The sequence below is a fragment of the Herpailurus yagouaroundi genome, unplaced genomic scaffold (assembly GCF_014898765.1).
Source record: "Herpailurus yagouaroundi ecotype Mexico unplaced genomic scaffold, PumYag 141, whole genome shotgun sequence".
Taxonomy (NCBI): domain Eukaryota; kingdom Metazoa; phylum Chordata; class Mammalia; order Carnivora; family Felidae; genus Herpailurus; species Herpailurus yagouaroundi.
The window spans coordinates 36,821,013-36,842,455 of NW_024412396.1; the positions used below are offsets into that span (position 1 = coordinate 36,821,013).

A 21,443-nucleotide genomic window follows, 5' to 3' on the forward strand; every position below is an offset into this window, starting at 1 on the left:
TGTATTTTTTGGAGAAAAACATATCCTTACATTATTTTTCTACTTAATGTACTTCTACTATAATGCAGCAGTGTTAAACATCTTTATTACATAATTGCTACAGTACTTTAATGTTTGACATTTCATGGTCTTGATTGTTTTATGAAATATAATCTTATGGAGAAATACAGAATTATTCCTTAGACATACTTTACTATATTCAATCCCTGAATATTTCTAGTGTATGTTAAGTGATTTGCCATCCTCTTGAAGAACTCCCCTCACTCGTGCATTCTTGTTTTATAGCTAATTAAATGTTTGGGTTTTATATATATTCACTGTAACACATTGACAGACGTTTCAGTAGATTTACATTATATGGGAGTCCATTCTATTGATTTAAGCATACTATGCCATTTTTAAAACATTAAATTTGAGAGCTAAAGCTGAACTAAAGTTTCTTGTTTAGATAGTATCTGAAGTGTTTGCCCAAATTAGCCAACATGTAACCATTTTTTAACTTTGCAGGATATATTTGTTTATACAAGCATAAAACCTGATTTTCTCCTGATTCCTTAAGAATTACAAAATTCCATAAGAATTACAAAGCTACAAATTGTCCAAATTCTGGTAAGCCAGACACTTCAATTTTGGTTTCTAGAACTAATAATTTTCTGTGAGAAATTATCTCTGGTTTTCTGACTAGTACTGGGAACCATTTTATTTTCTTAACAATTCATGGAAAAATATATAAGGAAGACTCAGAGTATTCACACAAAACATAGCTATTAAGGAGTTTAGTTAAGTCTTTGTTCACTGTAAGGGAATAAATGTTTAGAAAATTCTTACTGTAAACATGATTATGACAGTTTCCCAAACCCAATAAAATAAATATTTGGTCAGCTAATGAAAAATTCAGTCAGTGCAATTAAGCAGCTAATGTGAAGACATGAATCAGAGTTTCAAAGCTACTAAGTACCACTTACTATCATCATGTAGGCTCAAGTGCTTTCACTCATCAAGTCTCAGCAGTGTACTTTCTTGTTCAAGGTAAACTTCATTAGGATATTTCCAAATTATAGCCTCCCACTGTGATCAGAAAGGTGTTTTTTGCAATAGGTAGCACTTTAATTTTTAAAAATCCATCTTCTGAGTCTATAATGTGTAATAACAAAACTTATTATGTAAGATGGCAGTCAGGTGCTTTGACCTCTGTTTAGAGCTCTTTGTCGAGAAAAAGACAGTGGATTTTTATATGGAGGAATTCTAAAAATAATTTAAATAGGAGTCAAGATCACACAAGTGTTTTTAGGTTTCAATTCTATTGTGACAGTATATGACATTTACATACAGAGAGTAGTTGGAAATTTAAAAAAATACATGGAATGTTAAATTTGTTGAGTACGGCTGAAGAAACTCATACAACTGAGCACATTGAGCTACTCAGGAATCATTTTGTGCATGTCCATTGCTGACTTCTCTCCTTTCCCACAATGGCTTTCCCAGATCACCACTCTTAAATCTCACTCCCACTTGCCCTCTTTTACATTTAGCAGCTAATCTTTCAACCCGCTACATAGAGAAAATGTAAGTATGAACTTACTGTCTCAAAAGCCACACCCTAACTATAAACTTATCTTTGCAGCCATGGTTAACTCTTTTATGTCCCTCCTTAGAGGCCAGGGGGCCTATCGTGCATCTGAGGCTGATCCTGCTATCTCTGTTCTGGGTCTGCTTTGCCCTTCAACTCTGGGATAGCACACCATCAAGTTGGTCTCTACCCCTTTCAGATGTTCTCTTCTGCCCTGAAACTTTAATTTGCCACATGAACATATTCAAATTTCTGTCTTGAAACAACATATTCATCACTTCATCGATCCTGAATCTTCCTCTAACTACTGCAAAGAAGTTTTATGCTTGCTATCTCCACTTCCTTATTTCTGATTAATTTCCTAAACTTAGTACAACTCGACTTTTATTTAGAATCTGATTTTGCTCATTCTCCATTTGACTTCCCAATTACAAAATTTGGTGGATTTCTTGTCTTTATGTTATTTTACCTCTTATTTCTCAAACTGTGTCTTTCATTTGCTTTGTGACACTACTGCCTTTTAGTTTTCTTTCATCTTCTCTCAGTTCTCCTTAAAAAATTTTTTTTTGGTGAACTCTTCCTTCTCTCCTAATAAAGTTGTTATTATACAACGTTCTTCATTGATCTTTTAGTCTCATTCAGTATTGAGTACCTGCTGTGTGCTGGGCTGTGTCGTAGGCACTTCTTGTACGTTGTTCTTGATCATTTACAACAACTCTGAACAGCCACGTAACTTTGAGTCTATTACTAAGGGGTAGTCAGGATTTAACACCAAATCAGTTTGATTCTAAAGCTATATTAATAATGTTTTTCAAACTTTTTAAAGAAACAGAATAGTTTTAAAAAAATCTTACTTAGGTCCTCAAAATCTAAAACAGATGCTTTATAAAAAATGTGTTACAGTCGAGGTGACAGGTCCATCTTGGCCCTCCTCCCCATTCTGCCCTCAATGATGCCCTAAAGGCACTTACTCAGAACCCAAGGACTCTGGGAAAGTCTGTTAAAAACGTACAGTGATTTAGATTAAGTCCTAAGCCTGTATTAATTTTCCTTGTTTTAAACTCTGATTTCCAACTCCATCTTTCTACCTGTATGTTTGACAAGTACCTAATTTTTTTTTTTTTTTATATCCCCAGTGGGAATTGGCTTCTTTGTGAAACATCCTCTAACTATTGCACAACCTGTTGTGGTGAAACTTGGCTAGCCTAGCCAAACTTGGGAGTTGTTAAAGATTTCCTCTTGCTTCTATCTCACCTGTAATTAGATAATTAAGGTCCTTAGGGTCAGAGCCCCTAGAGGTGCTCATAGTCATTTACTTTGCTTTCTTTTCATCCTCTCTTTCTTCCAATCTATCTTTCATGCAAAGATTTCTACAGTTAAGTTCAGATTGCATTACTCATCTACTAACATTTTCATATGTGTCCTTTATTTTAAAAAATAGTCAAGGCATATAAGGCCCTTCAAATTCTTCTCCTTTCTAGAATACCCTCTTTGCCTCTTTATCTGCATGGCAAATTATTATTCTCCCTTCATATATCAACGTCTGTCTTCTGCACTCTCCTTTCTTGAGGCTTCTAGGTCTCTTATATTTAAAAATTGCTCATTTTCCTGTCTTTCTTCACACTAGACTTTGAGCTACTTGGGAAGAGAGACTGTTTTCTCATTTACCACCTAGCATAATACTGGTACATAGTAAATTTTCAAGACATGTTCATTGAATAGATTAATAAAAATTTTTAACCATTGTTTGGAATCAGCTACTTTATCTGTTTTATCTGTTAATGAGGCAGTGAGACGAGATGGTTTCCAATGTTCCCTTCCAGTTTTAGGAATCTGCATATTTTTTCCTTGCTGTACTATTTATACTGTCTACACACTATTGTCATTTATTTTATAAAACATTTAAAATTTATTTTCAGTTTTATTTTATAAAACATCTAAAATTTATTTTCAGTAACCACATGTAGGATTGATTAATCTTAAGTGCATCTTAAAAGGATGGGGTATTATCCCCTTGGTATTTATTTTATATCATTTCAGTTAAAATTTTTCCTATCTTTAGTTCTAATAATACATTAGTTTTTACAAATGGAGATCAATTAGGGACAAAATTTATCATGAATAATTTTAGTCTGGATTTGGCTTCTTGTTCACTTTTTGCTGACACATACCCAAAGTATGATCCAGAGATGAGAAGACTGGTTTATTTTATAAACTTTGGAATGGCAGGTAGAAATACATTTTTTCCCCAAAAGGTAAAATTCAAGAAAACAGTATAGTTCTTTTCTTTCTTTTAACCTTTTAAGATAATAAAATAAGTCTAAGTTTTTAACTATAAAGAATTTTTATAATATTGAAGCACATTCTGTAAATTTAAACTTTTAAAAACTTCTCATTTTCAAAACAAGTCATATGTAACTGATTAGAATGTGTTTTTATTTAAAATATTATACCAGCATGTGCAGAGTCATAACGCATTGCCAAAAAATGTAGTCTGGAAGCAAAACAGAAAACTGAAAATAATGCTATAATTTTTTAAATAAGAGGAAAATATTTTCTTTACACATGAAGGTTTTGGACCAAATGGTATTTAACCAACTAACTGACTATTAAAGCATTCTATTGTAGAAAAGCTTCATTTTTGGTAAAACTGATTGCATTAGTATATTACTTATGATAATGAGCATGGATTATTTTTTTCCCAAAGCAATGCTGTGATTTAGCTTTTGGAAGAAAGTGCAACTTTTCTGTGGGCTTAAGTATCAAAAATGCTTCTTAAAAACTTCAAATTATTATGCATTAAACCAGGACTCTTGGAGCTTTTTCAGATTTTACTGCTTATAGTCACCGGGCCCTTGAGTAGATATTTTATGAACCTGTTTTTACATGCTAGAAAATAGAATTTTTCATAATTAGGAGAAAACATCAGGTATTTTATCCCCTTGACTTTGTCTTTGCTTGTTATTGTTTGCTTTAGAGATTTATCTAAGTTATTGACATGATTCAGATTCCAGTGTATGAAATAGAGCTTTTGAGAAGGTGCTTTGAATGGAAAAATAAATATCTTACAAAAGATCTTGCTTTGGGTGGGTCTAGTTCTGTTTGAATTTCTTGTTTTTCTTTGCCTTCATAGCTATATTCCATTATATTACATATCTTTAAGCATAAAATTGGTTAACACACTGAGAGGTTAGCTTTGAGACAGACGATGATAAAATCTCAAGGCAATTTTCAAATATACGTATTTAAGAAAATACTCATATTGGGGCGCCTGGGTGGCTCAGTTGATTGAGCGTCCCAACTCTTGATTTCAGCTCAGGTCATGATCACAGGGTCATGGGATCCATGTTGGGCTCCATGCTGAGCATGGAGCCTGCTTAAAATACTTTCTTTCTCTCCCCTTCTTTCTCCCCCTGACTCTCTCTCTCTAAAATAAAATTTATAAAAAAGTACTCATCTGTGTTTCTATTAAAGAAAAAGAAAATACTCGTTTATGTTTAAAGTCATTTTACACCACGCATTATGTTCCATTTCTGTTATTATTATAGGCACCTTCTGATTTCCAGGAAATCTTTTTATATTCCTCAGTGACTGATATGCAGTCTATCTTCCATTCAGTTTTATGCTATCTTCCTTTGCAGCTTTATAATTTGTGGTGATAACTCTTTTCATGTCCTCTGTATTTTTATTTGCCATCTTTTATGACCATTCTTTAGGTCTGTATCTTAACTAACCAGAATTTTTATGTAATTAAAAAAAAAATTGTGTATTCTCTGCTTATATAAGGATGATTTTTTTTTTTTTTTTAAGTAATGACTGTTTAGTGAGTAGATTATTTATCTTGCTATCAAGAAACTTACCTGACAAGGGAACATATGAGGTTTATAAATAGTTATGGTACTTACGAGGGAGGTAAAGATAAAGTGCTATGCAAATTCAGGGGAGCAAATAAGTTATTCTACCTGGGCAATCCAGAGGGGGGTGGAATCTAAGAAAACTGTTAAGTATTTCAAACCGAGAGAGGTACAGGGAGTAACCAGAATTAACAAATGTTATTTTCAGAAGTCTAAAGGTTAAATCTTTTTTTTTTTTTTGAACAAAATAAACACCTCATCAGGCTTAACCTTACACTTCGTCTTGTCTTTTCCCTGTTGTTATTGTTACCAGTTTGTGGTAGTAATGGTAGTGGCAGTGGGTTTTTTCTCATCTTTATTCCTTACATACCGCTCTTCCCATTGTGATTTAATTTTCTTCTTGAAATATCCGGTAGTGGTTCTTTCCATTTGTCTCCTTTTTAGCTCTACATTCTTCCTTCTTTGTGTTTTCCTCCCATAATTTTCCACTCACTAATTTTTTCTCCGTCTCTGGATAACCAGCTGCCTAACTTGTCCATTGAGACTTTTATTCTAAGAATTCCTGTTTCACTTTTTTTTTTTTTTTTAAAGAAAGTGCTTGTTCTTTTCCTATTGTTGATTTCTTGTCTTAGGGCATCTATTTCTTTACTCATTTCTTCTACCATGAGATGAATTTTTTTCAGTTCCTCTTAGCTGTGTGTCTGGGTGTGGTAGTCCTGTCATTGATCGTGTTTTCTGACTTTTTAATAAATGAGGCTCATTCCATTCTTTTTTTTTTTTTTTTTTTTAACTGTGAACTTCTTTTTAGTGGGTATTATATTCCTAGGAGCCTTCCTTGGATTGTGAAGGCATACTGATAAAGAGATTTTTTTTGCTTCAGCCAAACTCCTGTTGGCTTCACTGAATCTGGAGGTATTGTTTTTAATTTCTTGGAGATGGAACATACTTGGATATTGTGATTTTTTATGTGTGATTCTTTTCTATCCATGTCCCTAGACTTTCTTGTGACTATCCCAGGCCAGTGAGCAGAATATTCCTACCAGTTGTTTTATAGGTGATCTTCTGAACTTAAGGCTCTGCTCATGCTCTGATTTTTGAGCTCCTGAATAATTTCTGGCACCTGAGAGTTTCTTTTCTTGCCTTTTTTTTTTCCCTTAAGGTTTATTTATCTTGAGAGAGAGAGAGAGGGGTGGGGGGTGGGGGGAGGGGCAGAAAGAGAGGGAGAGAGAATCCTTCTCTGACAGCATAGAACCTGACATGGAGCTCAAACTCACAAACCATGAGATCATGACCTCAGCCAAAATCAAGAGTCGGACGCTTACCTGACTGAGCCACCCAGGCGCCCCTCTTTTCTTGCTTTTAAGCTTGGTTTATTTTACTTTTTTTGTTTGCTATACTGAATATAACATTTCTGTGTTGCACAGTTAAGCTTCTCATGTCTTTGTTCAGAATTAAGAGATTGACATTTTTAGCATGGCTTTGGAAGACAGACAATGGTGAGGGCATTCCAAGATAATGAAATAGCATGAGCAGAGATACGGAGTGAGTAGTTATGAGGCTTTCATAGAGAAAAACTGAAAACCTCATGGTTGGCTTACATTCAGGGTACATGGAGATTATTAATAAGAAATATGTTTAGAAAGGTGGGTTGGAATCAAGTGCAGTAAGCCTTGAATGGTAGGCTAAGGAATTTGGACTTTATTCTACATATAGCAGGCAGCCAGTGCATGTCTATTTGTATGAGAGTGATGCAGAGCTTTGCCTTAGGAAGATTAGTTTGATAACCATGAATAGATTGGAATGGAGAGAACATACTAGAAATAGGGTAACCGATTGAGAGAGTATTAACTGTAGGCCATGAAAGAGGTTAAAAAAAAAAAAAAGAGCTAAGATTAGGTAACAGCAGCAATGAAGATGATGTGAGAAGTAAATAGATGTTTGTAGAGAGATACTGTGATGTAGATTTCTCATTGGTATGCAGGGGGAAGAGGATTCAAGATGACTCTAGAAGTATGTTGAAACTATTAAGAAACACAGACACAGGGCTAGGTTTGTAAAGGAAGATGAGTTCGGTTACGAAAATTTAAATTTGTAGTTCCAGTGGGACACCGAGTATGAAAGGCCACTCACGCAGATAAAAATGCTTGGGCTATAAGTAAGAAAGAAGGGCAAAAGACCAAAAGATAAGATTTGTAGGTTTAGTACGACAGAGTTGATAAATGAAGTCAGACATTTCAGAGATAGAGTCAAGAATAGAAGACTTGGGGTGCCTGGATGGCTCAGTTAAGCACTCAACTTCAGCTAAGGTCATGATCTTGCGGTTGGTGGGTTCGAACCCCGCATTGAGCTCTGTGCTGACAGCTCAGAGCCTAGAGCCTGCTTCAGTCTGTGTGTCTCTCTCTATCTCTGCCCCTCCCCTGCTCAAACTCTGTCTGTCTCTGTCTCTCAAAAATGAATAAAAGTTAAAAAAAAATAAAAAAAAAAGAATAGGAGAAGACGATGCCATCATAGCTGCAGAGGGGACTCGTGGAAATTGCAGTGTCTGTAGCAGGAGGTGCCTGCAGGGTTGTGGGGTGGTGGGCTTGGTCTCTCCCTGCATGCGGCTCTGCTCCAGCCCAAGCCATGCTTCGGGAGCCCACTGAGGGGTGTGAGCCAGGATCCTTCCAAGTTACTGATGAGCAGGAATAAAATTGGAGGACCAGACAAAACTGATAGACTATGCTCCATCCCTAAGGAAAAGCAACACACTGTAAGTGCAGGAAACATAACAAGCTTTCAAACCATGCAAAAGAAAGAAACTTAGGCAAAATGACAAGACAGAGGAATTCTTCACAAAAGAAAGGTCAAGACTAAATCATAGCCAGGGACTTGCTCAAAACAGATATAAGCAATATATCTGAACAAGAATTTAGAACAACAGTCATGAGACTACTAGCTAGGCTTGAAAAAAGCATAGAAGGCACCAGAGAAATCGTTGCTGCTGAGATAAAAGACTAAAAACTAGCCAGGCTGAAATGAAAAATGCTGTAACTGAGGTGCAAAGCCAACTGGATATAGTCACAGTGAGGACTGAAGAAGCAGAGGATACGCACACACACACACTGGAATATTATTCAGCCATCAAAAATGAAATCTTGACATTTGCAATCACACGGATGGAACTAGAATGTATTATGCTAAGTGAAATAAGTCAATCAGAGAAAGACAAATACCGTAGATTTCACTTATATGTGGAATTTAAGAAACAAAACAAATGAATATATGGGATGGGGGAAGAGGAAAGAGGGAAACAAACCACAGGAGACTCCTAACGATAGAGAACAAACTGAGGGTTGATGGAGGTAGGTAGGTGGGGGATATACTAGATGGGTGATGGGTACTAAGGAGAGCACCTGTGATGAGTACCAGATGAATGTAAGTGATAAATCACTGAATTCTACTCCTGAAACCAATATTGCACTGTGTGTTAACTAACTGAAATTTAAATAATAGCAAAAAAAGAATAGGATAAGGTACGAGGTAAACCAAGAAGGACGAGGTAAACCAAGAAGAAAACTAGTTATTAGGAGCCAAGTGGAAAAGAGAAATTTGAGGAATCCTGTGTGAAAGCAGTAGGAGTGTGGTCCAAATTATAGACATTCTTATGGAAGTCACAAGCTAACAGCATTTTATAGCTGGAGGCTGTCTCCAGATAAAGAGAGGTAGAAGAAGATGTTGTGGGGGATGAGAACAAAGAAATGTCCATTCAATGGTGATGAGAGTCAAAATGCAGGATATTAGAGTGGAAATAATGTAGCAATTTAACTTTTGAAATAAAACGTAGTAGAGTGTGCTAGTATTTGTGAAATACAGATCTGTGCATATATGTTTATGTATATATAAATGTATTATATATATATATTTATATATACAAATTTCCCCATTTGTCTTTTAATATGAAGGTATTGGCATCCTTGGGTTATTCTAGTGTCCTGTGATAAAAGATGAACAAGCAGGACTACTCCTTATCTTTTTTTTTTTTTTTAACGTTTATTTATTTTTGAGACAGAGAGAGACAGAGCATGAACAGGGGAGGGGCAGAGAGAGAGGGAGACACAGAATCTGAAACAGGCTCCAGGCTCTGAGCTGTCAGCACAGAGCCCGACGCGGGGCTTGAACTCACGGAGCGCGAGATCATGACCTGAGCCGAAGTCGGCCGCTTAACCGACTGAGCCACCCAGGTGCCCCTACTCCTTATCTTTTGACTAATGTAAAAAATATAAACAAAACCTCCACTTGAATCTTTATAATTAGGGTACACTGAAAGGGGGGACAGAGAGGGCAAAACTATTAAATATTGTTGAAATAGATGTGGGAAGAGACAGGAAGGTCACAGAGTTGGGAAAGGAGAGGTACATATTAATTAGCAGAAAGTAAAGCACTTTGGAAATTTGGGCTATTGTGAGAGTATACTTTGTATTAATAGTATCAAAGAGAATATGTAGGATGGTCAGGGATATATACTTTATTGAATATCTGTTCTTTGCCAGATGTAATATACACATTTTCTTGTTTACTCCTCTAAAAAATACTATGAAGAGGTATTGCCTCCTTGTTTCTTTTGCAGATGAGGAAATAAGGATCAGAAAAATTAAAGCACTTTCCAAATCATGTTTGTAATTGTTCAAGGAGAGATTCAAACCTAAGTGTATGTTTCCAAAGTCTTTGTCCTTTCTACTAAACCATGATGTCTTTATGTATTAATGTGGTGGTACAGTGAAGAAAAGGGAAATGATACAGGAGAGAGGACTGAGGTTGTTTATAGTTAATTTAGACAGTGCACTTAACAAAAACCCACACGAGTGGGGACAGTTCTTCTGCAAATTTAGGGGGTGCTTAACTAACTAACATTGGACAGAGAGAAGAGTTGGATTTGGTTTATCTATCTAGGCTGTTCCCTTCATATTAGCTACAGAAGGCTCAGTATGTTTCATTCTGAAGTCAAATGCTCTACCACTGAGCCAAGTCCCCTAGTATGTTTCATTCTGGTAAAGAAATACAAATCTGCAGCAGCATTATGGGGAATATTCTAGATTATCAGGGATTTGGCTGAGGTCTCCTTGACCACTTAACCAATTTCATCTGCCACTTTGTTTTTGCTGCTTTAGTAGATCAGCTTTTTAACCAGTACTTAGGCTTGCTGTTTAGATGTGTATTCTTCAAAGGGTTCTTTGCAGATAAATCTGATTTTACTAACTTTCCCGATCTTAAATTAATGTATTCACCTTGCTCATAAACCAGAGTCCACTAAAACAGTACAGAGAACAATATGAATGTAACATATTGCAGTGTTAAACATATTTTAAGATAAATTATTATAATTAACATGAATTATTGCAAATGGAATCAAAATAGTAATATTTTATGAAACTAAGGCCAACTAAGAGTGGTTGGTTTTACATGCAGATTGTGTACTGGATTAATGGCTATGCTCTTTGCACTACTTTTTAAAAAATATTTCATACAGGGGCGCCTGGGTGGCGCAGTCAGTTAAGCATCCGACTTCAGCCAGGTCACGATCTCGTGGTCCGTGAGTTCAAGCCCCGCATCAGGCTCTGGGCTGGTGGCTCGGAGCCTGGAGCCTGTTTCCGATTCTGTGTCTCCCTCTCTCTCTGCCCCTTCCCTGTTCATGCTCTGCCTCTCTCTGTCCCAAAAATAAATAAAAAACGTTGAAAAAAATTTTTTTAAAAATATTTCATACATAGAAAAAATATATGATACATAATTTTACAAAGAGTAATAATAAAACAATTGCTGAATTTTTCCCATTCTTTTAAAAAAATTATTTATTTTGAGAGAGAGAGACAGAGTGGGGAGGGGCAGAGAGAGAGAGGAAGAGAGAGAATCCCAAGCAGGCTCAGCACTGTTAGCACAGAGACTGATGTGGGGCTCAAACCCACAAACCAGGAGATCATTACCTGAGCTGAGATCAAGAGTCAGATCCTCAACTGACTGAGCCACCCATGTGCCCCTTTAAATTTTTTTTAAGTTTATTTATTTTGAGAAAACTAGGAGAGAGAGAGAGAGAGAGAGAGAGAGAGAGAGAGAGAGAGAGAGAGGAGAGAGAGGAGAGAGAGAATCCCAAGCAGACTCTGTGCTGTTAGTGCAGAACCAGATGCAGGGCTCTATCCCATGAATGGGGAGATCATGACCTGAGCTGAAATCAAGAGTTGGGTGTCTAACTGACTATGCCACCAAAGTACCCCTAATTTTTTCCATTCTCATTGCTTCTCCCTCCTCTACTCCTTCAGGTTCTGTATTTTGAATTCCACTCATTAACTTAGGAGATGGAGTATAACCAATGCTGTAGAAGTCCTCTCTGCATGCATTCTTCTTCTCTTTATTGTTGTCCCACCTCAAATCAGAGATTCAGTCACCCTGAAACTGCTGATTATCATTTACTTGCTTTGTTTACAGTTTGGTCATATCTATACATTCCATGTGTACTTTGCATTTCTGAGCTTTATATGAATGAACTGTGCTCTTCATATTTTCTGTAACTTTTTGTCTTTGCTTTTACTTAGCATTGTTTATGAAAGTCAGCAGTGTTGATACATGCGTGAAGCTGTATATCCTTTGTTTCCACTGCTGTACTCTGTTCTACTGTGTAAGTAACAATTTGCCCATTCTTCTGTCAGTGGCTATTTCAGTTGTTTCTTTTGTTCTTTTGCTATAAGAAACATTACTGCTATAAATACCATGAGGAGGCCCTAGATGGAGAAATCTAATAGGTTTCACATCTCTGTCTCTGCCATTATTCTTAAAATTACAAGAAGGAGTCAGACACAAGTAGCAGGTTCTAACACTTTTCCAAGTGGCTTAACCTTCCTTGATTCTACCTTCTTTGAAAATCTAGGGGAAGAGAGTGCATAAGGCATTAGTATGGAGTGGCAACATTTACCACACCTGAACACACCCTTCACTTCAAAAAATATTAGCTTCTGTATTAGTGAGGTTGTCTAGAGAAATAGAACCAGTAGGAGAGAGAGGGAGGGAGAGAGAGAGAGGGAGATAAAAGAGATTTATTATAAGTATCAGCTCATGTGATTATGGCAGCTGAGAAGGCCCATGATCTGCTGCCTGCAAGCTAGAGATTCAGGAAAGCTAGTGGCGTAGTTCAAAGGCCTAAGAGAGAACCAATGGTGTAGGTGCCAGATCAAGTCTAGATGCCAGTCTGGAGCTTTCAGGACAAGAGAAGATCGATGTTCCAGCTCAGTCATCCATAGGAAATTCAGTCTTTCTCCACTTTTTTGTTATTCTCAGGTCGTCAACAGATTGGATAATACCTACTCCTGTTGGGTAGTTCACCAATTTAAATGCTCATCTCTTCCAGACACACTCAGAAATAATGATTTACCAGATAATCTGAGCATCCTGTGGCCCACGCAACGTAATTTTATGTTTACACATAAAATTCACCACCATTTTTTTTTGTTTTTGTTTTTTGGCATATTATATATATGTTGTTGTTCTCTAGGCCTCTGCCTTAGGCCCTCTCTTCTCTCATTCTTTCCTGTCTCCTTAAATATTAGCATCTACCTGATGGTTTCAGATACCATCTAAATAGTGATGACTCCCAAATTGTTACCTTCATTCTATAATTTTCTTCTTAGCACTTGGCGCATATATCCAGCTGCTATATCCACTCATGTGTCTGTTCTATAATCACTTCAGACTTAACTCCAAAATTAAACGAATGATCTTTCCCTTCCCTTCTCTCCCACACCAATTTGTTTCTTTTCCAGTTTTCCATTGCCTCTGTGAGGGCACATTCCCTGTTCCACATGACTAGATAGCTGGAAGTTGACTTTGACACCAGTTTCTCCTCCCCTCTTCTCTTGCTCCCATATTATCCACTCACTCAGTTGGCTTTTAAATATCTCTTAAAGCAGCCCTTTTTTTTTTTTTTTTCTTTTTTTTGGTTATTACCACTGCTACCACCCTAATTTAGGTGCCATGATCTTAAGCCTGGAATAGAGAAGCATGCTTCTTAGGAGTCTCTCTCTAATTGACTCCTGCTTTTTTCCCATCCATTGTACAGTCAAAGTAGCTTAAATAACCAGGTTCCTAACAGTAACTTTTCAGTGGCTCCCATTGCCCTTTGAATAAAATTCACAGTTATTAGCATTTCCTATAAGGTCTTCTTTTGGATAATTTCTGCCAGCATCTCCAGCCTCATGTTGACCTGGAGCCACCTTTCCCCCATGTTCTCAATATGATGCCTTGCTGCTACATTCTTCCTGCACTGGATTGCTGCTCTATTCCTCTTGCCTTGCTAATAACTAACTCTTCCTCATCCTTTGGGTCTGAATCTGACTGTCCTTTCCTTAGGGAGACCTTTTCTGAACTTGTTCATACTGGCTTCCTTTTAATCTACACTGATAGAGCCCTGACTTTCTCATTCATAATATCCATTATTTAACATCTTTTTTTCTCTGCTGAATTATAAGGTCCGTGAGAATATGGAGTCTGCTCTCTGTTTTATTCTCAGAGTTGCTTCAATACCTGGCATATAGTAATTTGCCTGGCACTCAGTATACCTGGCACTCAGTAATTTGTTTTAATTTTTTGAAGAAGGAATACACTGCATACATATAAATTTCTGCATTTTGTCTGTCCCACCTTTGGGGAAAAATTACCATCCTGGTTGTATAAAGTTATGATGAAACATCTGGTATACGTCTGTTACACAGAATTCACAGTAAGAAATTACATTAAATAAGCCAGAATGAGGCACTAGAATTTTTAGGAACTTATCAGAAATTAGGGGCTCCTGGGTGGCTCTGTCACTTAAGCATCCAACTATTGATTTTGGCTCAGGTCATGACCTCATGGTTTGTGAGGTCAAGCCCCATGTTGGGCTCTATGCTGATAGTGTAGAGCCTGTTTGGGATTCTCTCTCTCGGTCCCTCCCCCGCTCAGTGTCTCTTTCTCTATCAAAAATAAATTAAAAAAAAAAAGGAAAATCAGAAACTAGGATATTTGTTTTTATTATCTCTACTATATTTTCACCACAGAAGTGACACCTGTCCCTCACTGGGACATACAAAATCTATATATGATTTGTTATTTTTATGACTGATATGCTTTGTTATTTTTAGATTTTTCATGAAACTTTGCCTTCCCTTCTCTCCTCTGGTTATTTTGAATAAATTCATAGGAATGAGTATCATAATGTTTTAAGAATCAGTAAGTAAAAACATTATTTATACCATTTTCCTGCTTAATCTCATTTAAGCATTTAGAATAATACTGAAATTAGCTAAACATATTATAACTGAGATAAACATCTTCTTACTTTGAGGAGTATATTTAAGATTTATCAAAAATCATTTGATATATATGGCCATCCTTTATTATCTGTTTTCATGGCTCTATTCGACTATATCTCATAGCACCTGATTCCTGAGATACTCTTGTATTTATCTGTATTCTACAGATGGAATCTATCCTTAGCGTTCTATTATTTGATATATCCAGAACTACCAACAAAAATTGATCATAGAATATGTTACACTTAGGGGCTCCTGGGTGTCTCAGTCGGTTAAGCGTCCGACTTCAGCTCAGGTCACGATCTCACGGCCCGTGAGTTCGAGCCCCGCATCGGGCTCTGGGCTGATGGCTCAGAGCCTGGAGCCTGTTTCCGATTCTGTGTCTCCCTCTCTCTCTGCCCCTCCCCCATTCATGCTCTGTCTCTCTCTGTCTCAAAAATAAATAAACGTTAAAAAAAATTAAAAAAAAAGAATATGTTACACTTAAATAGCTATATCTTTTATGTGTTCAGTCACACTCAAATCAAGGAAGTGTTCCTTTCACTTTGTAGTTACATTAACTCTCAGTAACAGCTACCCTGTCCTAAAAATGCCTAGTGTGTTATTTGATAGCATTAAATTGCACACTTTACTTTTAGTTATAATTCAGAAAGGCTTATTTGAGCAATCTGTATTCAGCTGTACACTTGGGCACCATGTGGCTTTTAATTTCTAAATCTGAGCTTTGTTGTTCAGATGGTCTAAATGTCTGGGATGAATTGGTTACTAGATTTCTAAGTGTATAGTATAAATCTGAAAATAGCTTTAATAGTTAGTTTATTCAATTTGTGTTCTCACATGCAGGTTAGATAATGAAGTGAAGAGTAGTATCATGATTATGGAAGTTTGTTATATTTTGGTTGGAGTTCATGAAGCTTTGTGTTTTTATAATCAAACTGCCCTCAGAATTATAGACAGTAGTTCTGACTTGGATTGCTTTCCTCATTTATGTTAGAATATATGATTGTCAGTTTCCCTGTGTAGACAGTTTGTCTGTTATTCTGACATCATGGTTGGGTTAGGGCACCTAAGCACTAATTTCAGTTTTCAGAATGTTGCTGCTTTTTAGTGATAATTGAGTACACTATTGCTCTGATTGTTTTTAAACCTATTGAGATAGACTTCAGGTTGTTCATGTAAATCTTTTATAGCCTTGGCTGAATTTCTTATAAGAGCTCTTGGTCTCGACAGCTGAGATCAGCTGGTTAATGTCTCTTAATGGCACTTAGATTTGAATTTTGTAGGCTGGGAGGCAGAAATACTTGGAACTGGTCTGTTTGATGCACAGTGCCTTTAAATTCAGGTTTACAAATGGGCCCACTTGTGAAAAGAAGGTCTTAGGCTCTAGAGTTCACCCCCTTTCTTAGGAAAGGGAAACACTATAGAGTTAAAAACTTGGACTTTTCTTTTTTTTAACTGCCCATTGGGCCTGGTAATTTGAGGTAAAGGAAACTAATATGAACTTCACATTTTAATTTCAATTTAAATTTCAAGATTCTTTGATTCTCTAGAGCCAAAGTGTTTCAAGGGTTTTCATGAGGAGGTTATGACTGGAGGGGAAGAGTGCTGCCTCTCGGTCTTGAGTGACAGCCCCTGCCCTCTGCCCCTAGCTGAGGACTCAAAGCATTGTTGAATAGCACTAAAATGAGCTGAGTCCAAGACTTTAGCCAGATGGTCGATATAGGGCTTTTAAAGGAAGGGAAATAGTAAAAGAGTAATCTCAGAGGAACTCTCTTATGTTAAAGGACTGAGTAAATGAAGTCTTTCTGAAGCTAAGTGTAAATTATACCACCTTCTTTGGGAGTAGAAGCTGCTAAATGTAACAGAAGAAAATGACAGTGTGGGAAATCAAAGTTCAGGAACAAACTTTCAAGTGTGGTTTTTGAATGCTTAATCCTTTCTTACTCCTCTCACAGGATCCACTGCCTCCTTTTCCTCCCCCTCCTCCAAAGTCTGTTTGAAAGGGATTTTGATGGGTAATGGCAAAGGAAAGCAACTTTAGACACAGTATAAATTAGGGCACAAGATGCCCTTTGTACAGGAATTATCTTAGACATGCTTTTGAAAGCATACTTTTTTTTAGTCTTATTAAGAAAATAATCAAAGGTATGATTTTTAAAGCTTTGAGTTTAGTCTGCTTTCAGTAAAAATAAGGTATAGATACCAAAGTAAGCAAACCTCTTTTTTTCTTTCCTGGTTTCTGCTTATAAGATTTACAGGTATTTAAAATAAACCCATGAAAAACAGAAATACTGTCCTGGGATTGGCTAAATAGTCAGAGCAATTACCTCCAGGCTCCAAAATCCAACTGAGCTTGACTTTTAGAAATAAATTTGGCTAAGACTTCTTCCTCATTCTGTTATATAAAGGTGTACATGAAATGATACTGACCTTTGCCAGAAACCCCAGGAATTCTATTCAGTGATGTACTTGTAATGGTCACGAAAGAATTAAAACAACACAGATGGGGATTAATGTGAAAAAGCAGGCAAAATGCTAAATTCGCATTGTGTGGTTTCAGCGTGTCAGATCCTTTACAATACTTTGGTGTACCACAATAATTAAAGGGTTTAAGAACATTAAGTTAAAATACCTAGAAAATAAAAGCCCACAGTTGAGTACCAAGAATGAATTATGGTTTTTTTTTTAATTGGAATTAATGTAAGTTGCCATGGTGAAAATAGATTGAAATATTTAACAGTAACTATTTTGTGTAGCCCTAGAGATCAAAAACAGTAATGTAAATAACCAGGTCTTTAAAGAACTATACTCACAGACATGTTTAATGTAAATGATTGCTAGAAGGGAAGTGTATTTTCTTCAGTGCTATGCAAAGAAATTTTAATTGACTTGATTTTGGCAGTAAGAATCTACAACTTAGCATTAATAACTAAAATTTTAAAATGTTTGTTCATTGCTCTGGATTATGACTGTTCAAGAAATCCTATTTTCGAACACTAATTAATCATTTTAAATAAACTTTTTTTACACATTTATGGCATCAATGAGTATGACTGTTTATTACATTTTACCTATAAAATGTTGAACTGTTTTATATACTCTTTATGGAAACAGTGCACGGTCATAAATTAAAAGATGCAACTGTTTTGGATATTTTACTGGTGGTCCTGTGTTTTCCTGCCAGCAGTGCAGCTGTTTCAGGTTTCTCAGGATAACATATAAAAAGCTGTATGTACACTTCAAGTTTATGCTTGAATTGCCAAGCCAGAAATGGTATGACTCAACTTTCCCAGAAGCAAGTTGTACCAAAATGTGATGAATCAAAACAACTAGTTGCACAGCGGTTTCTATTACAGCTATGAAAACCAATTCTCTTCATGATAGTTGGCTTCTTAAGGTTGACAGACATTCTCCGGTGGTACCTGAATTTTGCCAGGAGAGAACAGCCACTGAATCGAAGACTGTCCTTTTCTTTCGAGGGTCTGAGGAAAGGAAGGTTAATACAGTAGTGTCTGGTATATGGATAAAACTTACCTGAAACTTGTATCAGGAATGGAACATTTCATTTCCAAGATACTTGTAAAAATATTACTTATTTGTGTGATGGTTTTTGAGATCTCCGTGGAGAGAAATGGATTTTATGCTGTTCCAGGTTGATTTTTAGACTTCTGAGGTGACTTACCTAATTTACATCATTTCTGATTCATCACAGTCTTAACAGTGGACATTTTATTGTGTCCTGGGGTGAAATAAGCAGATATTTCTTCTGTCCATGTGGTAGGTTTGGTGGTGAATCCCTGTTTAAATCCCATGGGACATAAGGTTCTATCAGGAGTTTGACAATGACTGTTTAATAACAGCCTCGAAAGTGGGATACATTCACCAACGTACAGAAGATGGATACAGGGAGAAAATATTAGAACTTTGGTTGAAATATTTTTATCTCCTTTGAATATTCATATGTATTTTATAATATCCTTCTATATTAGTATGTTATATAATTATTCACTATATATTAATGCATTAAGTATATAATTTATAAATAAGTATACAAATATTGGAAATGCAAGCTCAAATATTTTTACTGCTATAAATATACTATCAAAAAGTTTGTAGATCATTGCTCAGTAAATATTACCTTTCTCCTTCTGCTTTCCCCTTTCACCCTTGGCAGAGAAACAAAGAATTGAGTTAACACCTTGATTTGTGGTAGTGTGAATAAATTATAGCCAATTCCAGGAGCTTATGTTGCGTCTTACTTTGGCCACTTTTTCTCTTTGGCCTCTTATATTGCCATATATTTTTTAATCACACAACCTTATTAAACATGGATACAAATGAAAAACAGACTTGTTATTATGTTAGAAATAATAAGTTGCTCATGCATCAAGACTTTGACACACAGGAAGTTTGAATGAATGAGTAGAAAAGTTTCCAAGTTATTAAAATGTTCTGGTACCTGATTTATTCATTTGCCATACCCGTAATTCTAAGGTGGGTGAAGCTCCTTTACTTCCTGAGGCCTGAAGAAACAATGTGGTTTCTTAAACTAGGCATTAAAGCAAAGCTGGAAATATTTGTTTTCCAACGATGCTGTTAGTCATGCTAACAAGTTGACCTTCTTTGTCTAGGATTGTCCCATATTTTAGGCTTGTTTGTCTACCTTTACCAAGGTAGAGAGTTTTAATTGCTAAATAATATACGTATGATTGGAGAAAAGTGGTTTCTGTTACACTGTCTTTTGAGACAGTTCAAAAGACTTCTGTATTTACTAATTGGGACATTCTGTTGAAATCAGGCTTTCAGAGATTTCTCATGTGAGGAAGGAGACAATATATTTTTGTAATACTGAAGTAAATTTGAAGTAACTAGTATATTTTTCAACCCTCCTTCATTTAAGTATTTGTTTCAGAATACATTTATGCAAAACATTCAATATTTATGTAAAATATTAATACAATAGTATTATGATACTATGTATTTATTTATTAAGAGTATGTCAGAAGGAGAATAGCAGTGAGGTACCCAAACAATAGCCAACAAGACAAGTAATTTCTAAAAATTGGGAACAGTGAAGGATGCCTGGGTGGCTCTGTCCTCTAAGCACCTGACTCTTGATTTTTGGCTCAGGTCATCATCTCACAGGGTTCCTGAGATCCAGCCCGGTGTCATCGGGCTCTGCGCTGTCACCCTGAGCCTGCTTGGGACTCTCTCTCCCACCCTCTCTCTGCCCCTCCCCTGTGCGTGCTCTCTCTTTCAAAGTAAATAAGAAACATTTAAAAATTGGGAACAGTGGGCATTTTAATAGCCAGTATTATTTTTGAAACCTCCTTGAAAGCTGTTTTAAGATCTTAATGTAATTTGCTTTACAATAAACTCAACAATTAAACGAGTTTAGGCGCTCTCTATATATAGTTGGTGAGTTTCCTTTTAAAAAATAGTAATGCATTTAGAATGTCTGAACATTTCAGTCTCAGAATTCCTCTTTAAAATTTGCATCAGTTTTACTATTGCTTTTAAAAATGTTACCAATTTATATATGCTTTCTATATCAATGCTACACTTTTCGTTTTGTTTTAGGTATTTAAACCACGTCAGAGCTGCCTCTCCACAGGATCTCGCTGGAGGCTATACTTCTTCTCTGGCTTGTCACAGGGCGCTACAGGATGCATTCAGTGGGCTTTTCTGGCAGCCCAGTTAACCTTTATTTCTTCTTTATAAGATTTGGACCTTGGAGCCGAACCAGGGAACTAGCAAAAGTAAAGCAGACTTGTAAAAGTATAGCCAAATGCAGCTGCACCACAACAGTCCCACCACATTAGCAGCTGTGTTAAAGTATTTATAAGAGAAAATTTCAGAACTAAGCTGAGTAATATAGTGGACAAATATATGTGAAAAAGATTTAGTTTTTACTTATATTTTTCTGAGAGGGATTGAAGCTGTAAACTTCATCTGATGGAAGATATGAATAATTCACCTATGTATGCTTGAGGTTGACAGACTTGTAAAATCTTTTTAAAAATAAAGCTAGACTTTATATTAAGTTTTGTGGTTTTTCTCTTATTACAGTGTTTTACTTGAACACATTTTAAAATGCCATTTTGAATACGACATTTAGTGTTAATATCCAAGTCTATTATTTCTTCTCATAAAATGTTCCTTCCCCCCTCCCCCAATGTTCTTAATACTAGTCCAGACAAGTGGATATATTTCCTTCTACCAGCAGGTTGTGGCAAGTAAAACTTGACCTATGATAATGCCGTTCTCTCAATTTTAAGGACTCAGTGCCTGTTTTGAGCAGTGGAAAGTGAGACAACCTCGATCAAGGTATTATAGTTCCCAGCTGTGAGCCACACTTAGGATAAACCAGATGAGAGTATTAACCTGCTTTAATGACAAATTCAAAGAAATAAGTTAATAAAATTTAATACCTAAATGGCACCTTTCACTTCAAATGTGAGCTCATTTTATGATGAAACCTTGGAGACTGGAATGGATACATTTGAAATGAAATTTCCCAGAGTAAATTGCAGACTCTGATATAGTTTCTGTTGAAACTTCAAAGGCTTTTGGTATACCCAGGATTTTGCTTAGAGTTGGATGTGGACAGGACGGATATTTGTAGCATCTCAACCTTACACGAGTCTGTTACATAGACCACTGGGTACGGGACATACTTTCTCAAGGAAATTAAGGGATTTCCTATCA

The 21,443-nt window shown here is 36.2% G+C and overlaps 1 protein-coding gene across 2 annotated transcripts in view; it reads left to right on the forward strand.

Annotated features, from left to right (window-relative positions):
• The window catches only part of MNAT1 (MNAT1 component of CDK activating kinase), a 237,487-nt gene extending 216,709 nt beyond the window's left edge, over window positions 1-20,778 (forward strand). For both annotated transcript variants that reach the window (XM_040477324.1, XM_040477323.1), the window contains exon 9: window positions 20,316-20,778. In XM_040477324.1, coding sequence (XP_040333258.1) covers window positions 20,316-20,436 — 121 coding nt within the window. In that variant the 3' untranslated portion in view covers window positions 20,437-20,778. The remainder of the gene's footprint in view (window positions 1-20,315) is intronic.
• Window positions 20,779-21,443: the final 665 nt, after the last annotated feature.